The 21,245-nt window shown below is 41.2% G+C and overlaps 1 protein-coding gene across 1 annotated transcript; it reads left to right on the top strand.

The window, feature by feature from the left end:
- Window positions 1–1,029: 1,029 nt before the first annotated feature.
- On the top strand, window positions 1,030–17,887 carry dhx38 (DEAH (Asp-Glu-Ala-His) box polypeptide 38). Its single transcript, XM_086025775.1, has 27 exons — window positions 1,030–1,289; window positions 1,423–1,760; window positions 2,002–2,177; window positions 2,257–2,394; window positions 3,092–3,254; window positions 3,489–3,607; window positions 3,724–3,797; window positions 4,369–4,524; window positions 4,591–4,752; window positions 4,853–4,960; window positions 5,117–5,238; window positions 5,349–5,486; window positions 5,585–5,771; window positions 6,727–6,912; window positions 7,016–7,156; window positions 7,243–7,353; window positions 8,188–8,304; window positions 8,405–8,512; window positions 8,600–8,712; window positions 8,784–8,992; window positions 9,953–10,107; window positions 10,847–11,002; window positions 11,281–11,415; window positions 11,548–11,673; window positions 11,760–11,855; window positions 13,515–13,633; window positions 17,031–17,887. The coding sequence occupies exons 2-27, from the start codon at window positions 1,426–1,428 to the stop codon at window positions 17,110–17,112; spliced, it is 3,732 nt and encodes a 1,243-aa protein (XP_085881901.1). The 5' UTR covers window positions 1,030–1,289; window positions 1,423–1,425; the 3' UTR covers window positions 17,113–17,887.
- Window positions 17,888–21,245: the final 3,358 nt, after the last annotated feature.

The following is a 21,245-nucleotide window of genomic DNA, read 5'->3' as shown; positions in this document are numbered from 1 at the left end:
ACTGTATTTACTGACAGTGGTTTTCTGAAGTGTTTCTGAGCCCATGTGATTACACATTGGTGTCAGTTTTTGATGCAGTGCCACCCAAGGGATCGAAGGTCATGGGCATTCAATGTTGGTTTTTGGCCTTGCCGTGTTTTACGGTGCAGTGTTTTCATCAGAATCCCTGAATCTTGTGATCATTTTATGGACTGTGGAGAATGAAATCCATAAATTCCTTGCAAATGTAAGTTGAGGAACCTAGCCCTAAACTTTTCGACTATTTTAGCTTTTCTGGAACTTGTTGCAGCCATAATATTCTAAGTTAATGATTATTTGCTAGAAACAATAAAGTTATTCAGTTTGAAGATTGAATATCTTGTCTCTGTAATGTATTCAATTAAATATACTGTAGGTTGGACATGATTCGCTAATTATTGTATTCAATTTTTTTAATTCACATTTTATACAACGTCCAAACTTCAATGGAATTGGAGCTGCACATTCAAACTCAGTTTGTGAGTGAGTGATGTCATGCATGCTGCGATCACGAGATTAAAATTTCAGCATCCCGGCATTGTCATACTAAACACCTGAATGTGGGTCCTGTTTTTTCTTTACTTACAGCTTCACACAACATGTAAAAATGGGGGAAATTAAACTTTCCACCTGCTGTATGTTCATGTCAGTGTAAAATGATCTCTTGTATATTTTAATTAGAAAATAATATTGTACTATCATTTCTTTTTTTTTAATTCTTAATTATTATTGTTTACTTTGTTACAGCTGTGGTTGTTGTTAAAGTGCTCTATAATAAAGTTACTAGTTAGGTTGAGTTGTCCAACATATGCATCTGAAAGGAGACGGTATATTCAGTGCACTCATTGATCAGAGTTGTAATGGCTTGTCCCTGAAATAATTAGGCCGTGGAGCTTCTTCAAACGAGAGGTTAAAGGAACTTTTGAGCTAAGAAGCGCGGGACACCATTTTAGTTGTGCTCCAGTCCATTGGTGGGCAGCAATGCACAAAATGTGCTCAGTCTGCCGACATTCAAGCAGTAGAAGAAGAAGGGACAGCAATGGCGGTGCACTTGTCTGTAAACAGTTACGTTCGGTTGATGAACGTGCTGTCAAAATAATTGTTTCTCTAGCAGCAACGCGTGTTTGTGGATTGTATAACAACCCCAGTTGGTTAAATTTTATGTGACAGTTACATGAATTCAGCCGCAAAGAAGCACATTTTGAGCAATTTGACGTTTTTCCCTGTCAGGGCTGGTAGCTAACCAGCTAGCAGTGGTTCGCCACGCTTTGGTAAGTTTCATGTTAGATCATTGTCATGAACGGTATTGTTGAATGTCATATAATTGAACGTCGACTACACAGTACACAATACCTACCATAAAAGGTTACATTATACTTAAAAATATATATATTTCCCTCGCAGATAATGGATGACGATGATTCAATGCATAGATTGGAGGGGACTGATTCAAAAGTCCAAGTTGGAGGACTGATAGTCAAGAAGAAAAGCGCCGCTGCAGAACATCATGTTTTCCGGGCTCCTACTCCGCGCACCTCTCTGCTGGGCTTGGATCTGCTGGCGGCACAGAAAAGGAAAGAGCGAGAGAATAAAGAACATAGTGAATTTAGTGGCGAGGACGGAGTCAAAAAAAAATCCAGGGTTTCCTCATACAAGGACTGGGAGGAAAGCAAAAGTGACTCTGGTTCTGATAATGATGATGATGATGATGATGAGAAGAATGGACAGGATAAAAAAGAGAAGTAAGTGCTTTACACCAACCAACCAACATGGTTAAACCTGACACCCGTTGTCTCATGTCATACTATTGGACTATCACAATTTAATTGAAGGAACTATTCACCTTACAAAAACACTTTTACTCTTATTGTGAGGATTGCACAACCTGAAATGGGCATTATATTCAAAGGAAGGACTACTTTGTACTTCAAATGTACAACCTGTAGATAATCTGCAATATTTTTCTTTTCACCACGCCGGCAGGAAATACCGTAGCAGTGGCTCAGAGACGCCGTCCAGTCCCGGAGGAGTCAGCGAGGAGTTCCGTCGCCGACACGAGCAGAGAGAAAAAGACAGACGTGAGCAAGGCGTCTACATCTCCTCCAAAGATGACCGGAACAGAGACAAAGATAAGGGCAGAGGTCAGCGAAGTGAAAAAGGTGATTCCAAAGAGATATTGTATTTTTCTTTTTGTAGCTGATTCTCAGCTGTGATGCTAACATTCCTTTTTCTTGTGAGATAACCGAGAGGGCAGCTCAAGCAGCCGCTTGGAGCGTTCGCACCGGAGTGAGCGCTCACAGAGAGATGGCTGGTCGGATCGCATCAGCCGGGGTAGCAGGCGGGATGAACCGCAAACGCCACAACAGCGTCCGAGAGGTAGTTTTTTTTTTCTTCTTCTTGTTTTTCCACACACATGTATGCAATATTGTAGAGCACTTATAATTATTGAACGCTACATGAGCATTCATTGATGTTCATCTTAAGGTCCATGTTCTAAAATGTTCTTTGCCTTCACTAGTAGTAAGACAATTCAGCTCACTAATAAGATGACTAGGGTGCACAAGTAGAATGACCGTTTCTTACTTGTACTCGTGAAGTACTAGTAGCTAATAGAATATTATAATGTCACTGGTGTTACATCTAGCAGACAGTTGTCAACTGTGGCACAGTTTTGCCTCTTTACTAATATGTAGTTGTCCTACTAGAATGCCAAATTCGTCTTAATAGTGAGGACAATGAGCGTACGAGTACATGGACAATAAACTGGATTTCAAGGATATCAAAATGAAAATGCTGAAATGACTTACCATATACAGTACTGTAAAGAAGCACTTGTGTAATTTACAAAAAACTTACTGGGCTGTTCTATATCGCACCGTCAACAATAATTCTGGTCTGTTTTTTGACATAGTAGGAAAATGGCATACTCCTGACTGGCGTATAAATTTCATTCACAAGATTAAGTGACTAAAATAATAAGCCTTGTTAAATTAGATGACATATTGAAAATAAAAACAAAAAAAAAACTTTAAAAAAAATTATTATTAGTATTTTTTATTTTTTTTAAACACAGATGGTTCTACACCTTCCCGCTCCAATTGGGAAGAAGATGACAGTGGCTATGCAAGTTCACGGCATTCCCATTGGGAGTCTCCCTCCCCTGCGCCTTCTGCAAGAGAATCGGACCGCTCGGAGCGGAGTCGGCACTCTGGCCGGGAGAGCGAGAGGAAAGACAGGTGAACATTTAATATTGAAATATATCGTGACTCAAACAAGTACCCGCTCATAAATGTATTCTATATGTCAGTGGTCATGATGATGCATCTTGTCACATTAGCATCTTTTTAAAAAAAATTAAATGTTATACATTCTACTATTATTTATCGTGGTTTTTTTTTTAACACTTGGGTGAAGATAATTATCACATGATGTCCAAGTCTTTTACAATGTCATATCTGCTCTGACTTCAGGTCAGTGAGAGGCCGTTACACTGACGACACGCCCCTCCCCACCCCATCCTACAAGTACAACGAGTGGGCCAATGACAGAAAACATTTAGGTTCCACGCCTCGTTTATCCCAAGGAAAAGGTAACCAATGTCAACCCCCCAATAGAGTGAAAATACAATATTATGATAAATGCGCCTTCCAAACTATTTCTAACTCAAGAGATTCCTTAGTAGTGTCCTTACTTTCATTATTGTAGGTAAAAAGGACGGTGGGCCTGGAATTTCATTTGACAACGAGGATGAGAAAGACCAGTGGGAAGAAGATCAGAAGGTTGGTTTATTGATGTTAAGTTCATTACGGATGCTCTTTTTTTTAGACAGAGTATGAGTAATTACATTTGAGTACTTGATGATAAGAAATGATACTTGTTAATGGCATTATGTTTTGCAGTTGTGAGGAAAATGTTTTGTTATCAATGAATATTTTTCAAAAACAAACATTTCTTGAGCACGTCATTGGGTTCGCTCACATTTTTAGAGTAATGTTTTAGAGTAACACCTTGTAATTGCTGACATTTTAACACCCATCTGTGTATTTTCGTAACAGTCTTGCCTTAAATTGCACTTGCAACCTCAAACACATGACATTTTAGCTCTAAAATAAAAATTGGCAAGACAACTCAAGTAATAGATTATAACACCATAGCTTGAAGTTTTGTCTTGCAGCTCATAGCTTGGAAGGTATAGTCAGGTTTGTGAAGTGGTATTGGTGTCGTAGTATCCGAGCATTTTTACACTTATGAGTACAACTGGGCAGTATCAGTGCATCGCTAACCTCAAATTCTATATATTCACATTATAAATTGCTCAGTCTCTGATTCTAATTCATCTCCTGTTTGCAGCAAGCCGACAGAGACTGGTACATGATGGACGAAGGCTATGATGAGTTCCACAACCCTTTCACTTCCACATCTGATGAGTATGTCAAGAAGAGAGAGCAGATTCTTCAGAAGCAGACTCAGAAACGAATATCCGCCCAAAAACGTCAAATCAACGAGGTAACTAACCGTATGTGTTTTTATTTTGTTATGTCTTGCTAACAAGTTACGTTCCTCTGTTAATAGGACAACGAGCGATGGGAGACCAACCGTATGTTGACAAGCGGTGTGGTGCAGCGTTTGGAGGTAGACGAGGACTTTGAGGAGGACAATGCTACGAAGGTTCACTTGCTGGTTCACAATTTGGTCCCTCCATTCCTGGATGGAAGAATAGTGTTCACCAAACAGGTCAAGCAAAGATGGGCTTAGCTTCACATAATGGAAACGAGCTATCTATTTCAACTTTTTGACTTTTATGTGTGGGTTTGTGTTTGCCTTGTCATTGCAGCCAGAACCCATCATCCCTGTGAAAGACGCCACCTCTGACTTGGCCATCATCTCCCGCAAGGGCAGTCAGCTTGTTCGTAAACACCGTGAGCAGAAAGAACGCAAAAAGGTAGGCTGCTAACAAAGATTTGAACACTAAAATGGGTTGGTTACTTAGTTAGTGTAGTGAGGCATACCCATTTGCTTTTTATACTGTAACTCAAGACTATTCAGGTGTGTGAAGATGTTTTAATCAGCATAACATAAAATGTCAATATGTTTTCAGGCACAGCACAAACATTGGGAACTGGCAGGCACAAAGTTGGGGGACATCATGGGCATCCAGAAGAAAGAAGACGATGCTTCCGGAAGCCAAGTGGTTGGCGAGGATGGCAAAGTAGACTACAGGTTGGTCTTCCTGGCTCTTCTGCGTGTTTTGCAATGCAGAGCTGTGGGCTCCATTTGTTCAGCCATTCACATTCATATCAATGAGGTATTTTTCTTGCTTGTCTTTGTAGAGCAGAGCAGAAGTTTGCAGATCACATGAAAGAAAAGAGTGAGGCCAGTAGTGAGTTTGCGAAGAAGAAAAGCATTCTGGAGCAGAGACAGTACTTGCCTATTTTTGCTGTGAGGCAGCAGCTTCTTAACATCATAAGGTACACACATCCATTCATAGACACTTTCTTCATAGATAAAATACTTTAACGTGTATGGATGAAGTTGTATGATCAACTGTGTCTTTCTGCCGCCGTAGGGACAACAGCATTGTGATTGTTGTTGGCGAAACAGGCAGTGGGAAAACCACTCAGCTGACGCAGTACCTCCATGAGGATGGCTACACTAGCTATGGCATGGTAGGCTGCACTCAGCCCCGCAGAGTGGCCGCCATGAGTGTGGCCAAGAGGGTCAGCGAGGAGATCGGCACCAACCTAGGAGAAGAGGTGAAAGCAAACTACCACAACACTCCATATAAGCAAGGCAAATTCCTAAAGTACGAGTTTGTTTCAGCAAATTGTGTTCAAGGAATAACTTGATGACTAGAAATGGTACAGTATATTGTCTATTAAGGAAAATCAGCATTTTTTTTCCCCCCAAGTGTTTAACTTGTAGGCAGACCGGGGGTTTTGGGTTCGAATCACAGCTGCAGCCTTCCTCTGTTTGCATGTTCTCCCCTTGCTTGCATATGCCGCATATCCTCCCACATTCCAAAATGCATGTTTGGTTAATTGAAGGCTCTAAATTGTCCATAGCTATGAATATGAATATGAGCGGTTGTCTGTCGAAGTGTGCAGCGTTTAACCTTTCATAACCAAGGGAACACTGCCACCTAGTGGAAGACAGCAATCCTCAAATTATTTTGATTGGAATGATGTTAAAAAAAACAGCATTATAGTTGTTATAATTCCTTTCAAATTCAAAATTCATCTTGCACTCTGTTGTATATTTTGAATTGCACACCACATAAGAGAACCCGTTCACACACATGCAGATATTCAAACTGTGCTGTAGCTCAAACGGGAGGGGTGGGTTCAGTGCCGCAGCAGAACTCGAAACATGACCCTCGGGACCCAATGCCCAACCCCACAGAGGTGAGCTACTGCTGCCTCAATTAGAATTTGTATACAAATAATAATTATATATATATATATATATATATATATATATATATATATATATATATATATATATATATATATATACATATATATATATATATATATATATATATATATATATATATATATATATATATATATATATATATATATATATATATAAAAAAAACAATAAATTCTCCAATCCATCTCGGGACTAAATTAACTCCAGCAGTGGGTCACATTGCCTGTTTGTTACAGTGTATTCAACTAGTAGAAATGAATCTTATGTACCCTGCAGGTGGGCTATGCAATTCGTTTTGAGGACTGCACATGTGAGAAAACGATGATAAAGTACATGACGGATGGTATCCTGCTCAGAGAGTCACTGAGGGAGTCCGACCTGGACCACTACAGTGCCGTCATCATGGACGAAGCTCACGAACGTTCTTTGAACACTGATGTGCTCTTTGGTCTGCTCCGCGAGGTTAGTTTCCTTGTCCCAGGCCTGTTTGGTGTGGAACACATGAAGACGTCATGAACATCATATTTCGTTTTCTCATTTTTTGGGGGGCGGTCTTTCCTACCAGGTTGTTTCTCGGCGCACAGACTTGAAACTCATTGTGACTTCAGCAACAATGGACTCTGACAAATTTGCAGCGTTTTTCGGCAACGTACCTATATTCCACATTCCAGGAAGAACATTTCCAGTGGACATATTGTTTAGCAAGGTATTCATACTTTTGCTTTTTGTTGTACAAGCATTACATTTATCATTCATTGACATGTGTTGTGATTTTTGTTTTGTGCTGTTTAGACTCCCCAGGAGGACTACGTGGAGGCTGCAGTGAAGCAGGCCCTGCAGATCCACCTCAGTGGGTTGGTCGGCGACATCCTCATCTTCATGCCAGGTCAGGAGGATATTGAGGTGAGGGACAAGGCAGCTATATAAAGATGCATCTAAAACTGATTGCGATATTGTTTAATCATTATATATTTATTTCAGTAGTTCAGTTCAAAAAGGGAATACTATATACAGTACATTTGCTATACACACAGTGGAATATTGCATGATTTTGATTGCGATGATGACGACTAAGGGCTTACCAAAACACAAAGTGCTCCATCACAAGAAAATAGAGAAAGTTATGAAAGGACAAATACAATTAATTTTCAAATTGAGAAATTAGGGAGGACATGGTCATCTGTCTTTTAGATAATATCTATGTAATGCCATTTTCACTTTTATAATCGAACTACTCAAATAAATGAACTCTTCCATGATACTCTAATTTACTCAGCTACACGCTTGAATATGTAGTTGAACAGCAGACATTACAAGAACTGTATTGTATGTTTACACAACTGCTAACTACAACTGCAGTAATAAACATTGTTGGATGAACAATGAACTCTTGTCTTTTGAAAACTAAACATTGAAAAGCCAGAATTTTACATGCGCCTGTATTATTAACCCCTTCATACATAGTGGTCATTACAGTGAACAGCTATTTAAAAGTTGCTTTCGCCTATATTAATTAATCTAACTTTAAAAAATATTTTTAACCCTTTCATGCATTAATTATGATTTAATGTTATTATTTAAAATATAAATATATATTTTTAGATTAATTAATATAGGCGAAAGCAACTTTTAAATAGCTGTCCACTGTAGTGACCACTTTGCATGAAAGGGTTAATGTTATGGCCACTGATTGGAAGTTGTATTATATAATAAATATGTCCATCCTTGACCTTGTAGGTAACATCCGATCAGATTGTGGAGCGACTTGAGGATTTGGATAACGCTCCTGCTCTGGCTGTGCTACCCATTTACTCCCAGCTGCCCTCGGACCTGCAGGCCAAAATTTTCCAGAAGGTTTGTTAAGTGACTTTACCATATACTGTATATTAGATTGCTGCAATGGAGGCTATTGATTAAACATGGTCACCACCATTGTTTTTCTTCGCTCGCTTAGGCCCCAGATGGTGTTCGGAAATGTATCGTTGCTACAAACATAGCAGAGACTTCCCTCACTGTGGATGGTATCATGTTTGTTGTGGATGCTGGGTACTGCAAACTTAAGGTATCCCTTTGCTTCAAACACCTTAGTATTACATCAGTGGATTATTGTAATTCTGTGTTACAAGCTGTTTAACGCACTTATAAACAGGTGTTCAATCCTCGCATTGGAATGGATGCTCTACAAGTATATCCCATCAGCCAGGCGAATGCCAACCAGCGCGCTGGTAGAGCAGGTCGTACAGGACCAGGGCAGTGTTACAGGTATTCTATTTGTTTGTTTGCACTGAAGAGCTGTGAACAGGACTTATGAATAATACAACCTTTCCACCAAGGCTCTACACTCAAAGTGCCTATAAGAATGAGATGCTGACCACCACCATACCAGAGATTCAGAGGACCAACCTGGCCAATGTGGTCCTGCTGTTGAAGTCGCTAGGTGTTCAGGATCTACTCCTTTTCCACTTCATGGACCCGCCACCCGAAGACAACATGCTCAACTCCATGTACCAGCTTTGGATCCTGGGAGCGCTCGATAACACTGGTGCGTGCTGTGAAATGGGTGTGATCATCGTGTGCGTTTCACTGTCATTTTGAAAGAAAAGGTGCCATTCGCATTGAATGATGCTTACATCCGAGGCTCGCGTTTAAATTGGCCTTTCATTACTGTCATTCGATAGAAAGATGAAAAATAGCTTGCCAAAGAGGAGAATTGTTCCAGTTGTTATAAAATTTGTTAATTTGGAGTAGTTGGTGGTGTTTTAGCATTCATAATTGGAAAAAAATTATGAGATTTAGTGGCATCTAGTGGAGCCTTTCCAAATTACCTCCAACAAATACAGTATATTTTGTAACCTGCTCAGCCCTCACAAATTGGGCTAAAATGGCATCGGTCAGCCTCATTTTGAGATCAAAATGAAGTACTGTAACCGTAATTTGCGTTTGATCATGACTTTCTGCTTGAAGCGCCCTCATATAAAAGCAGCATCTGCCATCAGGCCTGGATGAACTAGTTGCAGGTCTGGCCAGTGAAGTAATTGCCTGGTAACTGATCCAGTGTTTAATTCAAGTGGTCAGGCCTCGGTTCTGTCTCATCCTCAGCAGTATTCCAAGGATTTAGGGATTTGGGGATAAGGAGGGACTTTTGATGATTCCCTGTATGGTGTATTAACAGCAGATTAACTCTGATTAAGTCTTACCTGCCCGAAACTGACTGCTCCGCTTCTCCCTTGGTGTAAGCGTCTTAGACTATGTCACCTAATCATTCAAATCAGAGCTGGCAACGTTTTTTGATCCCTCTCCTTTATCTTAGCCTTGAGTATTCATAACTGTCAGCGGTTCATCCCCCTCTTATACACTGACAGAAAAATAAGTGTCTTTCTGCTGTCTTCTCCTCATGCTAGCAGGCTTTTGATGGAAAAGAAGCTTATAACTCATCTTGTACATGCCTACATGTCATACACTTAAATATTCTTGATGTATGATTTAATCACTGTGCTTTCAGGTTCTTTGACGCCAACTGGCCGAATGATGGTGGAATTTCCCCTCGACCCGGCTTTGTCCAAGATGCTAATCGTGTCGTGCGACATGGGCTGCAGCGCCGACATCCTCATCATCGTTTCCATGCTGTCTGTGCCAGCCATCTTTTACAGACCGAAGGTTTGACCCTGTCGAATTTTAGACAATTTATTTCTTGAAATCATGCACCTGTACTCTATTTTACATTGTTTTGCTGTCGGACAGAACACTTTTGTGTCCAAATGTGGTAAATTTGCTATTTTTGCACAAATCAATGTTATTGGTTTATCCTCACATTATCGTCTTTATTTATGTGTTATTAACTGATTTAAAATATTGGCTTGTGAATAAATCGATTAACTAAAATTGCCTGAGACGTATTGCTGGCAGAATCCTCGTATGTCCAAATGGCATGCTTGTTCAACCATTAACATTGCGTCGTCAAAGAGAGCAAGCCATTTTCAACACTTCGGATTGGTCATTCAAAAAAAAAAAAAAGTTTATTAAATTCTAAATTAGAATCTCTTTGTGAATGCTGTTATTATGTACAAAAACAGAATATTGTTTTTTTTGTTTTTTTAAATATGAGCTTTTGCTTTCTTTTTTCTTTTTTATAATATCGTGAGCTTTTTATATATCATCAACTGCCCCACAATATGATAATTATCGTGTCGTGAGATTCATATCATGATATTATCGTGTCATGACATTTGGATATCATGACATCCCTATTTTATAGTAATTGTATTGTTTTGAATGACAGACCCTATTGGACGTTTTTTAATCTAATACAATTCAAACAAAAATACGAGACTACTCACTAATATATGAATACACTGTTTGTATGTGTGTGTGTGTGTGTGTGTGTGTGCATCTGCAGGGCCGTGAGGAGGAGAGCGACCAGGTCAGGGAGAAGTTCTCCGTGCCGGAGAGTGACCATCTGACTTACCTTAACGTCTACACGCAGTGGAAAAATAACAATTACTCCAGCATCTGGTGCAACGATCACTTCATTCACACCAAGGCTATGCGCAAGGTTCTACATTACTCCCACTTACTCTGATGACAATGGGTGCACACTGGCCTCACATCCTAACATGTTTTGCAATTTGTTCAGAAGAGCATCACCGTCAAGTTCCACAAGTTATTGGAACCAGATGTCTATCAAATGTCATTATTTAGAGGTCATAATTGTATGTTTTGGGCTATTTCCTCAAAAGGAAGCGGCACTATAGCCAGTAACTTTAAGGCTAGCTGAGCGTGTCAACAAATCAATCAGTCGTGCTAAAGTGAATGTCTGCTGTCGTACGCCAGGTGCGTGAGGTGCGCTCTCAGTTAAAAGACATCATGGTGCAGCAGAGGATGAACTTAATGTCCTCTGGTTCAGACTGGGACATCATCAGGAAGTGCATTTGTGCTGCTTACTTCCACCAGGCTGCCAAGCTCAAGGTACTGCTGTTGTTTACAGCGTTTACAGACACATCATGACATAGCGGTGGTGATAAAAGATCTAATGAAAAGCTTTCAGGGGGAGTTGGTAACTTTGCACACTATTAAACTATGGCATGTGTTTGCTCCCAGGGCATTGGTGAATATGTGAACGTGAGGACGGGCATGCCGTGTCACCTTCACCCGACCAGCTCCCTGTTTGGCATGGGCTACACTCCCGATTACATCATCTACCATGAGCTTGTCATGACTACCAAGGTGAAACTTCTGAACTACGCCGCCGGCATGGATGAAAGGTTTTTATCGTCGGTGATGTTTTTTGAACTTCTTGTTCTGTCTTGTAGGAATACATGCAGTGTGTAACTGCAGTGGATGGCGAGTGGCTGGCAGAACTGGGGCCTATGTTTTATAGCATCAAACACGCTGGGAGAAGCAGACAGGTAAGGTTAAATAAAATAACGGCTAGCTCTGTTTTGCCAATTAGTGTAGAAGTTTGCACTAGCCACATTCACGTAACTTTTGTGTAAGTTATTAGGAAAGGCAGCTTAATTTATATAGCACAATACGTACGCGACATAACTCAATCTGCTTCATATAATTTAAAAGTACAACATTTAAAAGCATTTACAAACAAAACAGGTCGGACATTTAAAAGCCAAGAAATAAAATTATCTTATGGGCGTTATTTTATTGGCGGTTCTCAAAAAGCTCACCACTCACACTCATATTTTTAGGACAGACATCATTAAGCATGCGTGTTAAAACAAAAGTGCTTTTTTAAAAAAAAAAAAAAAATTTTAAGGAAAGCTTTTTTTAAAAACCATGAATTATATTTAAATGACACAAACTTAGTTGTGTCACCAAATGTTCATGGCCAACGTTCGGCTGCTGCACATTTCCAGTGCTTGCGTTTCAAAATAAAATGATGTTCAGAATAAAATTACAACATTGAATCTGCATTAAATCTTTATATTTACATTTTTAAACACAGAATAAAAGTCTTGGGACTCAACCACTAATCAATTTAACTCAACAATCTGGGTTTGTTCTACGCAAACTTTTTTATCTTCATTTTCCAAACACATTTTGTGACAATTCTGTGCTTACAACCTTTTCTGTTCCCAGAGCACAAAGGAAGGTCCATTGAGCCATGCTTCGATTTAGAGTTACAGTAGAGATCCGATTGCGATGAACGAGAAGCACTTGGTTGTTGGGGGAAAAAAAAAAACTTAAGGTGCTTCCATGCAGCCTTCCACCTACCAAGAATAGGTTACACCCCTGACAAGTTTTTATGTAAGTAAGTAGATATTACCCATAATCCTAATGACAGCAATATTTAAAGCAGCAGACCAGCAAAGTTGACCACAATATCACGCTAGACTGAGGTCAGCAATAATTGCCATTTCATTTTAAACAATGCTGTCTTTTGTGTTTGAAAGCAAACACCTTTTTATCTCACCTTGATCCAATGGACGTTTTACACAAAGGTAAAATGGGAAGTCAACCAAAACATTTTTTTTCAAGCATATGTTCCCAGCAGGTCCACTAGTTGAAACACGGTATTCTGATAAATATTGCGTTTGTGGAATAAGAGTTAAACCACCCGTTTTTAGTAATCTCAGGCGGCGGCCATTTTGTCACTTCTGTCGACTGAAAATGTCATCACAGTTGCTCAGGGCTCAGGTAACGACCATTCACAGCTCACTTGTTTTCTGAAGCTGAGCCATGATTGGGTCGTGGCCTTTTCGCCTTTCCGACAAAGCTCCCCAAAGATCTCTGCTTTAATATTTTGTACTAATTTTTCCAAGACGGCGCACAAATATCATGTGACCAAGACAAGCAGTTTTATGTGTATACAGAGGCACAGGCACATAAAACTTCTCTCAGACTCTGATCAATAAAATATTTTCTGTCCAAACCAAATGGCTCACGGACAGGTCACGGTGGTGTCCTGGTGGTTCGGGACCATTGATCAATTCACAAACTCTTGACTTGAAAGCCTTCCCAAAGTAGTAAAAGCTCAGAAGGCGGCTCAAAACCATCCTTTTCCTTTTCTATCCATGCTCCTTATTGTTCCTCATTGCATGCGTCACCTTCAGGAAAACCGTCGGCGGGCCAAGGAAGAAATCAACAACATGGAAGAGGAGATGGCGTTGGCTCAGGAGCAGCTACGTAGCCGCCGCGAGGAGCACGAGAGGAAGAACACCGGCAATGTGAAGTAAGTGACCAACGCTGCCTCCGCAATAATATTTTTGCATAACACCCCCCCCCCCCCTCCCCACAACTCACCTCTCCATTCTTTAAGCACCGCAGAGATAGAACCGTTTCATTGAGCCACCTCGCCGCCAGGCCGTATCTCCAGCCCTCCCTCCCTCTCTGCCAACTCTCTCGCTCTTCATGATGAGCTTTTCTCACCTCTGGTCCCTGCAGACGAGACAAAAAGAAATAATATTGACTCCTGGCTGACCCCCATTACCGCAGCAATTTAAATTGAGCCACAGCAGAGCGCAGGAAGCGGGAAAAACCTTCATTTTCAAATTAGACCCAAAAATTAATTTCACACCCATTCCCGAGCTTTACACAGAGAAATACGCTTTTAAAGACAGCTTTAAAAAGTAACTTTATTGTTAATTAATACGCTGGTTTATCTACATTTGTGTGACCACGCGGGTGTGAAATCTGTGGGAAAAAAAAATCACACTGGAGGGAAGGGATTAGAATGAGATTTAGGCAGCAAGTGGGATGTGTGATAATGACTGGTTTTGGCAGCCTTCATTGTGACCACCTCCTAATTCTTTGTACGCCCTCACGATCCTACTGCTGCTGCCTAGCACACTTCGCATCAATTGAGTGAGTGACCCACTCCTTTTGTTTCGCATGCTCATGCCAACTACAGTGGAAGTGGGAGTTTTCGTCACTGCTCGAGTGGAGGGTTAAGTTCCTTCTTCTGTTCTATGAATGACAATATGTGAATAAACAGGTTCATTGTAACTTCTGTCATCTAATGGAAGAGCATTAGTATAGCCTGTCACTATACTGTACAACGGTGGCAAAGCTTGAAGTAGATCAATAAAATAAAATGAATAATCATTTTCTGACCGTTTCAACAGACATCATTCAACTTACAGATTCAATTATGCTAAAGCGCCGGGAGAGGGAGACAAAACATCATAAATACAAGTCAGCGCTAACAAGCCATGACAGTAATAATGTGTTAATAATTTCACACATAAGTCGCTCCAGAGTATAAGTCGCACCCCTGGCCAAACTATGAAAAAAAAAAATAAAACGTGACTTAGTCTGGAAAATACGGTACTCAACATTGTAAAAACATTTCAACAATTGTGGCCAATTTCACTCCAGTCCAATTGTTGGCAGCGCAATGATGTTTATCATCAGTGTCCACTGCATTATCATAACTGATAGACTAGCATTCCAAGTTACAAATTCAGGTTTTGTCGTGCCGTTAACCAAGGACCAACATTTTTCATCTGATGAACTAACTTTTTTCTTCATGTCAAAAGAAAAAGGTCACAGCATTTAAGATACATGCTTTTCCTTGGACAATGATGTTGTCCAATGACCATGTTTGACACCTGTCATGAATGACAATGATAGACCCAAAAGTGGATCTGCACTGATTTCTTCTCTGACCCATGCTTTATTCATCAAGTCGATTCAAATTGGCCAAGTAGTTTCTCTGTCTGATTAGATGCTGGCAACTGGGTTAGAAATAAATATGAAAAGGTTTCATGCGGCTCCAAGTCAGTCCACAAACCTGGTGGACGTGCTCTGCTACCAACCCTATTTTGCCACAAATAAATCTTCATTGGGTCATCTTCCAACTTGCATAATTTTTAAACTTTGGTTTTTATTCGGGCCCGACTGGTTAATCGGCTGATTTATTTAATTGGTTGAAAAATTGGGCCAATTTTTGTTGATTTTTCTCTGTGTTTGGTTAGTGAAAACAAATACTAAGTTAAACTGTCAAATGTTCTGCCTGTAATTCATAAAATCATTGTTGTACGTGTTAAAGACTAAAAAAAATAAGTTATTTTATTCATATTTTTTGTAATAAATTGGACGATTGATTGGTTCTCTGAATTGGCATCAGCCTAAAAAAAAAAAAAAACCCAGAGGCATATCAGCGTCTCCTGTTGCCCTTCTTGACCACTAAAAAGCACACACACCACACTACAGTATTTATTTTCTTATGCCATCAAAAGTTATATACAGCATGTTCACAGTTTGACATTGTGAAATTTGCCTATTAGTGTATTATTTGCGTGGAGAGCCTATCCTTCATTATTTGCTGAAAAACTCGTTTGTTCTCCGGCAAGTCATGTCTAATATAAAAATAATTGCTTTGGCACCATCTGGTGGCATCTTGGTGCCAATCAATTGTTGAACCCTAGGGAGGAGCTTCATTTAGTCAGAACTTAAGGCTCCTTTATACTCGGCGGGCAACATCCGCTGCAGCAGTGCTACGCGCACTTTGCCTTTATACCGGCCTTCTTTTAAAAATTTGTTTCAGTTTCACTTCAAGTCAGAGGGCGTCTCTACGGCTCATTCTGACGAGGACACCGCAGGGCGGAATTTCCTCTGCCTTTTATGGCCAATTCCGGCCTGCGTTTTTTTTTACTGCCGGGCAACGTATAAAGTGACAGCGACAACAATGAACATTGTGCCTGCTACAGCCATAAAGGGACCTAGATGACTATACGATGGATTTAATTGTATTGCGAAAACGAACTTGAAGGTGTCGACAAAGGTGGTACGTGAGTGTGTAGGCTTCTTTACACACTAATATGTGACATAACACCCACGCCGCTGCCAAACTAGTTTGCTTCGCAGCAGCAATAAGCTACATGGTGGCTCCTCTCCACCGTGGCAGCAAATAAATTGCCGGCACACTTGTGACATAACGGACTGATCACCAGAAAGAATGCGCACGGCTTCGTATACGCAGCAACAATTTCTGACATGTGCACGACATGTGTCGCAGACCTGTCGCCAACATGTCTGCGTTGGTCACGTGATGCAATGCGACAGTTGTCGCCCGCGCCGACGCGGGGGGATAAAGAAGCCTTTGGCCTTGTCTAATAAGAAAAAAAAAGCGCTTTGCCTCCATTTTGTTGCATGTATAGAGAAATACATTTTTTGGCGGTGTACTAGACCAGGGTGCACCCTGCTTTAAGTGCTTTAGAAAACGGATTGGTCTATAAATTCAAAGCATTTTGGTGTGTAGTTAAAGTATACTGAATTTGGGCCCCGCAAAAATTTTTGAATGACATGTATTTTAGTAACAAATGTCTTTCTTGTACTCGTAGCTTTTGTTATATGGAATTCTATTAAAGTCTCATGAGAAGCGGCTTGTCTGTGTGTGCTTGTCAAGGGTCTGTGATTAAAGAAGATGGATGATGCTCTCAGAGTGAGGCTTCGTTCATTCGTTCTTTCACTCTCATCACTCCCTAATGGCATCATGCTCTCATGTATTTTTCCCCTGCCAGTCTTGCAGTCATCCTCTCACCTTCCTCTCCTTCCTCTCACACCTTCTCCTCTTTTTGCGTAATGGTCGAGGTACCCATGTAACTTCTGTCTTTTCTCTGCTTTAGGTCGCTGAGAATATGCACGCCGGGGAGACGAGAAGAGGCCCCAATGACACCCCGACGCACCCCTTCCCGATTTGGATTGTGAAACACCTTCTGGAGGATCATCCAGACCTCATCATGGGAGTCAGCACACGCAGTCATATGCAGAAGCACGTGCAGTTCATGTACAGGCCACTAGGGAGAGAACTTGTATAAGACAAGGCCCGTCAAAAGGTCCCTTTCCTCTTTTTTTTCTTTTTTTAAAAGAGCTCCTTCAGTGAAAAATCCAGAATGGCTACAGTATGAGGTTACTGTATATTGACTACAAAAAAAATCTTTAAAAAAGTAAATACTATGTCCTTGTGGGCATTTAGGAGCCACATCCATTTAAATGTCTCCATTTGTCAGATGATCTGATCTACGGTAGTTTCCAGTTTGGCCGTCTTTGAGTCCTTGTATTGCCCACGTCCTGTGTTGTTGTCATAAGAGCTTCTCCATACACTGAAGTACTATTCACATTGTACTTGTGCCACAAGTGTGGTCGCACTTGTATTGTCACGCTCAGTTACTTGCTTACTGTTTTTTTTTTTGTTTTTTTAACCTTGTTTTTGCTGTGTGAAATAGCTTTGCAACGGCTCCACATCAGATTAAACCTCAACAATGTCATTTTCACACGCAGTAGTTTTCCACATTCTTGTTTGTATGTCTTTGGTAATGTCACGCAAACAAAGTTAACTTGCAGTGCTCCAGATGAACTGGCCTTTTGTAACCACACATCCCAGTGAAGGTCTTTTTTTCTTTTTAAAATGGAGATTAATGTGGCTGACTTTCAATCATATATGTAAAGTGGAACAATAAATGTTGCTATTTTTATAATCCAAGGTGGTTTGAGTTTTTATCTTATTTTTTTGTGTGCCCGTCTGCGCATTACAAGCGTCTGACAATTTAAATCAGGGAAGGGCTTTTTTTTGGGCAGTGTAGAGACAAAGAGCCATTGACACCTTTAAACAACTTAACCTGACATGGGTGCTTTTGAAATGTCAGAGGAAGCCCGCGCAAGCACAGCATTGTTAACTAATTAACTGAAGTCCTTTCCCCACTACACTCGCTTTTCTTGGTGTTCACTGCAAGGCTGGGCGAAGGGACGACGGTGCAAGCTTGCCAATATTTGGAAGTGATTGCTTAATGGCCTTTCAGGGAAAGAAGCATGAATGCTTTTCCCGCTGGTTGGTCGATTGCTATTAGCACTCTGAAATCAACGCTCTCCTGGGTGCGCCGTTGTCGAGCTCTATGACGTTAGATTAGCGCCATAATCATGCCACGGAATGGAACATTTTGTGTTAAACAAAATAACAGCCCGGTCCAGGGAGCGCTTCCATTGGTCAGCCCTTCGGGTTGATGATTGGCTCGCTGGTTTCTCCTCCAGCAGTTTGGGTGCTGCTACATTTGTTCGCAACACATCCATTGAGGGCATTTTTGGCGGCGCGATTCAATTTAAATCACTGTAGTTAGTGGGGGTCGGGCGCTGTTCCGTGCGGGGCGGCGCGGGTGATCCGTTTGGAGCGGAGGGACGGGGAGCGATGCACCGAAAATCCGCCCATTCGTCGCGGCTAAACAGATGAACTTTTTCCCCTCTCCGCCTCGTGGCAGTCAATCAGCATCAGGGAAAACTACGTCACACACAGCGTCCTGTACACTTGGCAGGTCTTGTGTGGAGAGCGCAAAATGAAGCAAAACATTATCGCTGTGGTTTGTGGACATCCCGAGCTACATGGCACGGCCAGCTACCAGTACCGGGTTAAGAAAAAAAGAGACTAGGCTTGGAGAACCGTGAGTGAGGAGCTTGTTATACCTGATATGTTTTTACTTACTTTAGTTTTTTTACACCTGTTGAACTTTACCAAGATGGCAATATTTGTTTGCGTTAGCTTTTGCACAACTAAAGCTACGCACTCCTCCAGCAGCGGACGGTCAAGCGACATGCTGGCGTCACTCGCCGGTGTGCTGGCTCCGACGTTGCTCGCGTTACTGGGTCTCATCACTTGTCGTACTAGTAGAACTCGCGCTGTATCTCCTGTTGAAAAATCTTCTGCGTAATTGCGTAACTAGTGGCGCGTTTGAAGTGTTCGGAAGCAATTTTTGTCGTTTGCCCATTTCACCAAGTAGGCTGAGATGAACTTCGGCTGCCTCGTGACCACGTCACACAAATGAGGAACGATTAGTGGGCCAGACTAAAATCCACCTCCGCCCTTGTTTAGTCCGACCCGTTTTTAAAACTTGTCGCCTCCTGTCCTCCATCCCCGGCACGGGCTGCCCAACTCTGGTCGCCTATATGATAGTTCCCTCATTCTGTTTGGCAATTTGGACGGCCAGCTAACTGCTTGCTTCTCGTCGCATATCACGTGACCACCGTACCTATAGCACCGGCGCATTAAGATCCCTGACAATAAATTTTTTGTGAATAAGAATTATTTAATTGAACTGTATTTTATTTATGTATTTAATTCTTTTATTGTTAATCTCCCCTCTTAATTTACCCTAGAAAAATATGTATGTATATTAAAAAGTATTTTTTAAAATTGAAAAGAAAATGTGCAAATTCACGGGTGTAAAACCGCCAGTATGTGAGGGATCCATTGTACTCAGAAATGCCATGTCAGAGTTACTCCTCTATGTACAGTAGGTTCTGCATCTGCAGATTCACCTATTCACAGATTTTTTGGTTGTTTAATTCTTTTCCCCAACGCATCTAGAATGGCTGGTCGTCACTTTTTGCTATTGGCTACCGCGAATACCGGGGGTCCACTGTACCAAGTTCAATGATGGTACAGTGGACAACTCAAGCAAGATGGTGTTTGGTTAAAAACGTCCAAGTGATCCAAAATCATCTTGTGATTTTGGAGATGTGCATATTCCACCAGGCGCTGAATGGATCTTGGAAATGCACTGGAAACAAAAGGATCTTCATCAAATTGTTCCAACAAAGCAGGAAGAATGTCATTGTCCAAAATGTCTATCAGACGAATAATTGAGGACATTTGTTAAATGATCCAAATGGTAGATAATTGATTAAAATGTGCTTTATTTTCCATATAGTGTGCCTGCAATGGTCACAATAAGTACAATGGTTATTCCTGTCTTTGTCTTATGGTGACGAAATGGAGGTGAATGAGTGAAGCTGATCAGAGAGAAACAAAAAGCCTCTGACCGTCATCTCCCCCTGCAAAGATGTCACACATCTACATGAGTGATGTGAGCCTTTGAAGCCCCTCAGCTGCCAACGATGCCGATGTGCTTTAGATGAAGGGCTCGCCTCCATGCGGGTGGATCATGTGTGGGCCTCTATGTAAATCTTCAGGTCAGAAGACTGTTGAACAAAAAGGCTACGTAGCACGCTGACATTTCTTGATGTCTCTCAACTGATGCCTCTTAACTAGCATGCATCTAGTTGGACAAAAAAAAAAAAAAAAAAAGCCGGTGCGCTTGCCGTTGCTCCGAGTTGTCTTTCTCCCCCCGGCCCTTTCTTGTTGTCCCCTGATTGACTGTCTTTCGCTTGCGCTCATGCAAATAAGCATGATTATGAGGTGCCGCCTCCCTCCGTTCTCCCAGTGGACTTGATTGAGAATGGCAGGCGAAAGCAAGGATAAAAAAATGGAATGCACCAACTTTAATGAGACAAACGCGAGCTTACGGGCTGACATTTGGAAATAGTTCGTGTGAATGACATCGTCGGCACTCACCTTCCAAAGCTCTCCGCAAGGAGTCCCCTGTAATGATGGAGGGAATTAAGATGGCTTGTGGGGGCGGCCGGGATAGAAAACTGGGGATTAGGGCAGAAGGCCACACCTCTTCAATCGGCTCATCTGCCACACCTGATATAAAGATGGCGTACATTAGATTTGCACATGCACACGTGTCCACAGATAGATTTTGTTTTTCAAATTCGGTTAGTTTTAATTAGTCTTTACAGCAGGCTTGTTAGTGATTAGTTTTTATTTTTCCAAAATTGCTTTGTTTTAGTTATGTTTTTATTCGCTTTAGTATTAGTTTTAGCTTTTTATACAGGGTATGATCACAGCTGACCTGTTTTCTGAAGCTGAGCCATGATTGGTCGTTACCTGAGCCCTGAGTAGTTGTGATGTCATTTTCAGTCGACAGAAATGACAAAATGGCCGCCGCCTGAGATGGCTAAAGAGGGGTGGATTTTGCTGCTTAACTCATATTCCACAAATGAAATAT

The sequence above is a fragment of the Filicampus tigris genome, chromosome 3, assembly GCF_054856515.1.
Source record: "Filicampus tigris isolate MCC_2025a chromosome 3, RoL_Ftig_1.0, whole genome shotgun sequence".
Taxonomy (NCBI): Eukaryota; Metazoa; Chordata; class Actinopteri; order Syngnathiformes; family Syngnathidae; genus Filicampus; species Filicampus tigris.
The sequence above is the reverse complement of the archived record's forward strand: the minus strand, read 5'-3'. Positions and strand labels throughout refer to the sequence as shown.

Excerpts from the sequence above, each read along its gene's own strand:
- dhx38 (XM_086025775.1), top strand. The coding sequence starts at position 1,426 with ATGGATGACGATGATTCAATGCATAGATTGGAGGGGACTGATTCAAAA. Across the intron at positions 1,761-2,001 it reads GGACAGGATAAAAAAGAGAA|GAAATACCGTAGCAGTGGCT; the intron begins GTAAGTGCTTTA and ends CCACGCCGGCAG. Across the intron at positions 8,713-8,783 it reads GGACCAGGGCAGTGTTACAG|GCTCTACACTCAAAGTGCCT; the intron begins GTATTCTATTTG and ends CTTTCCACCAAG.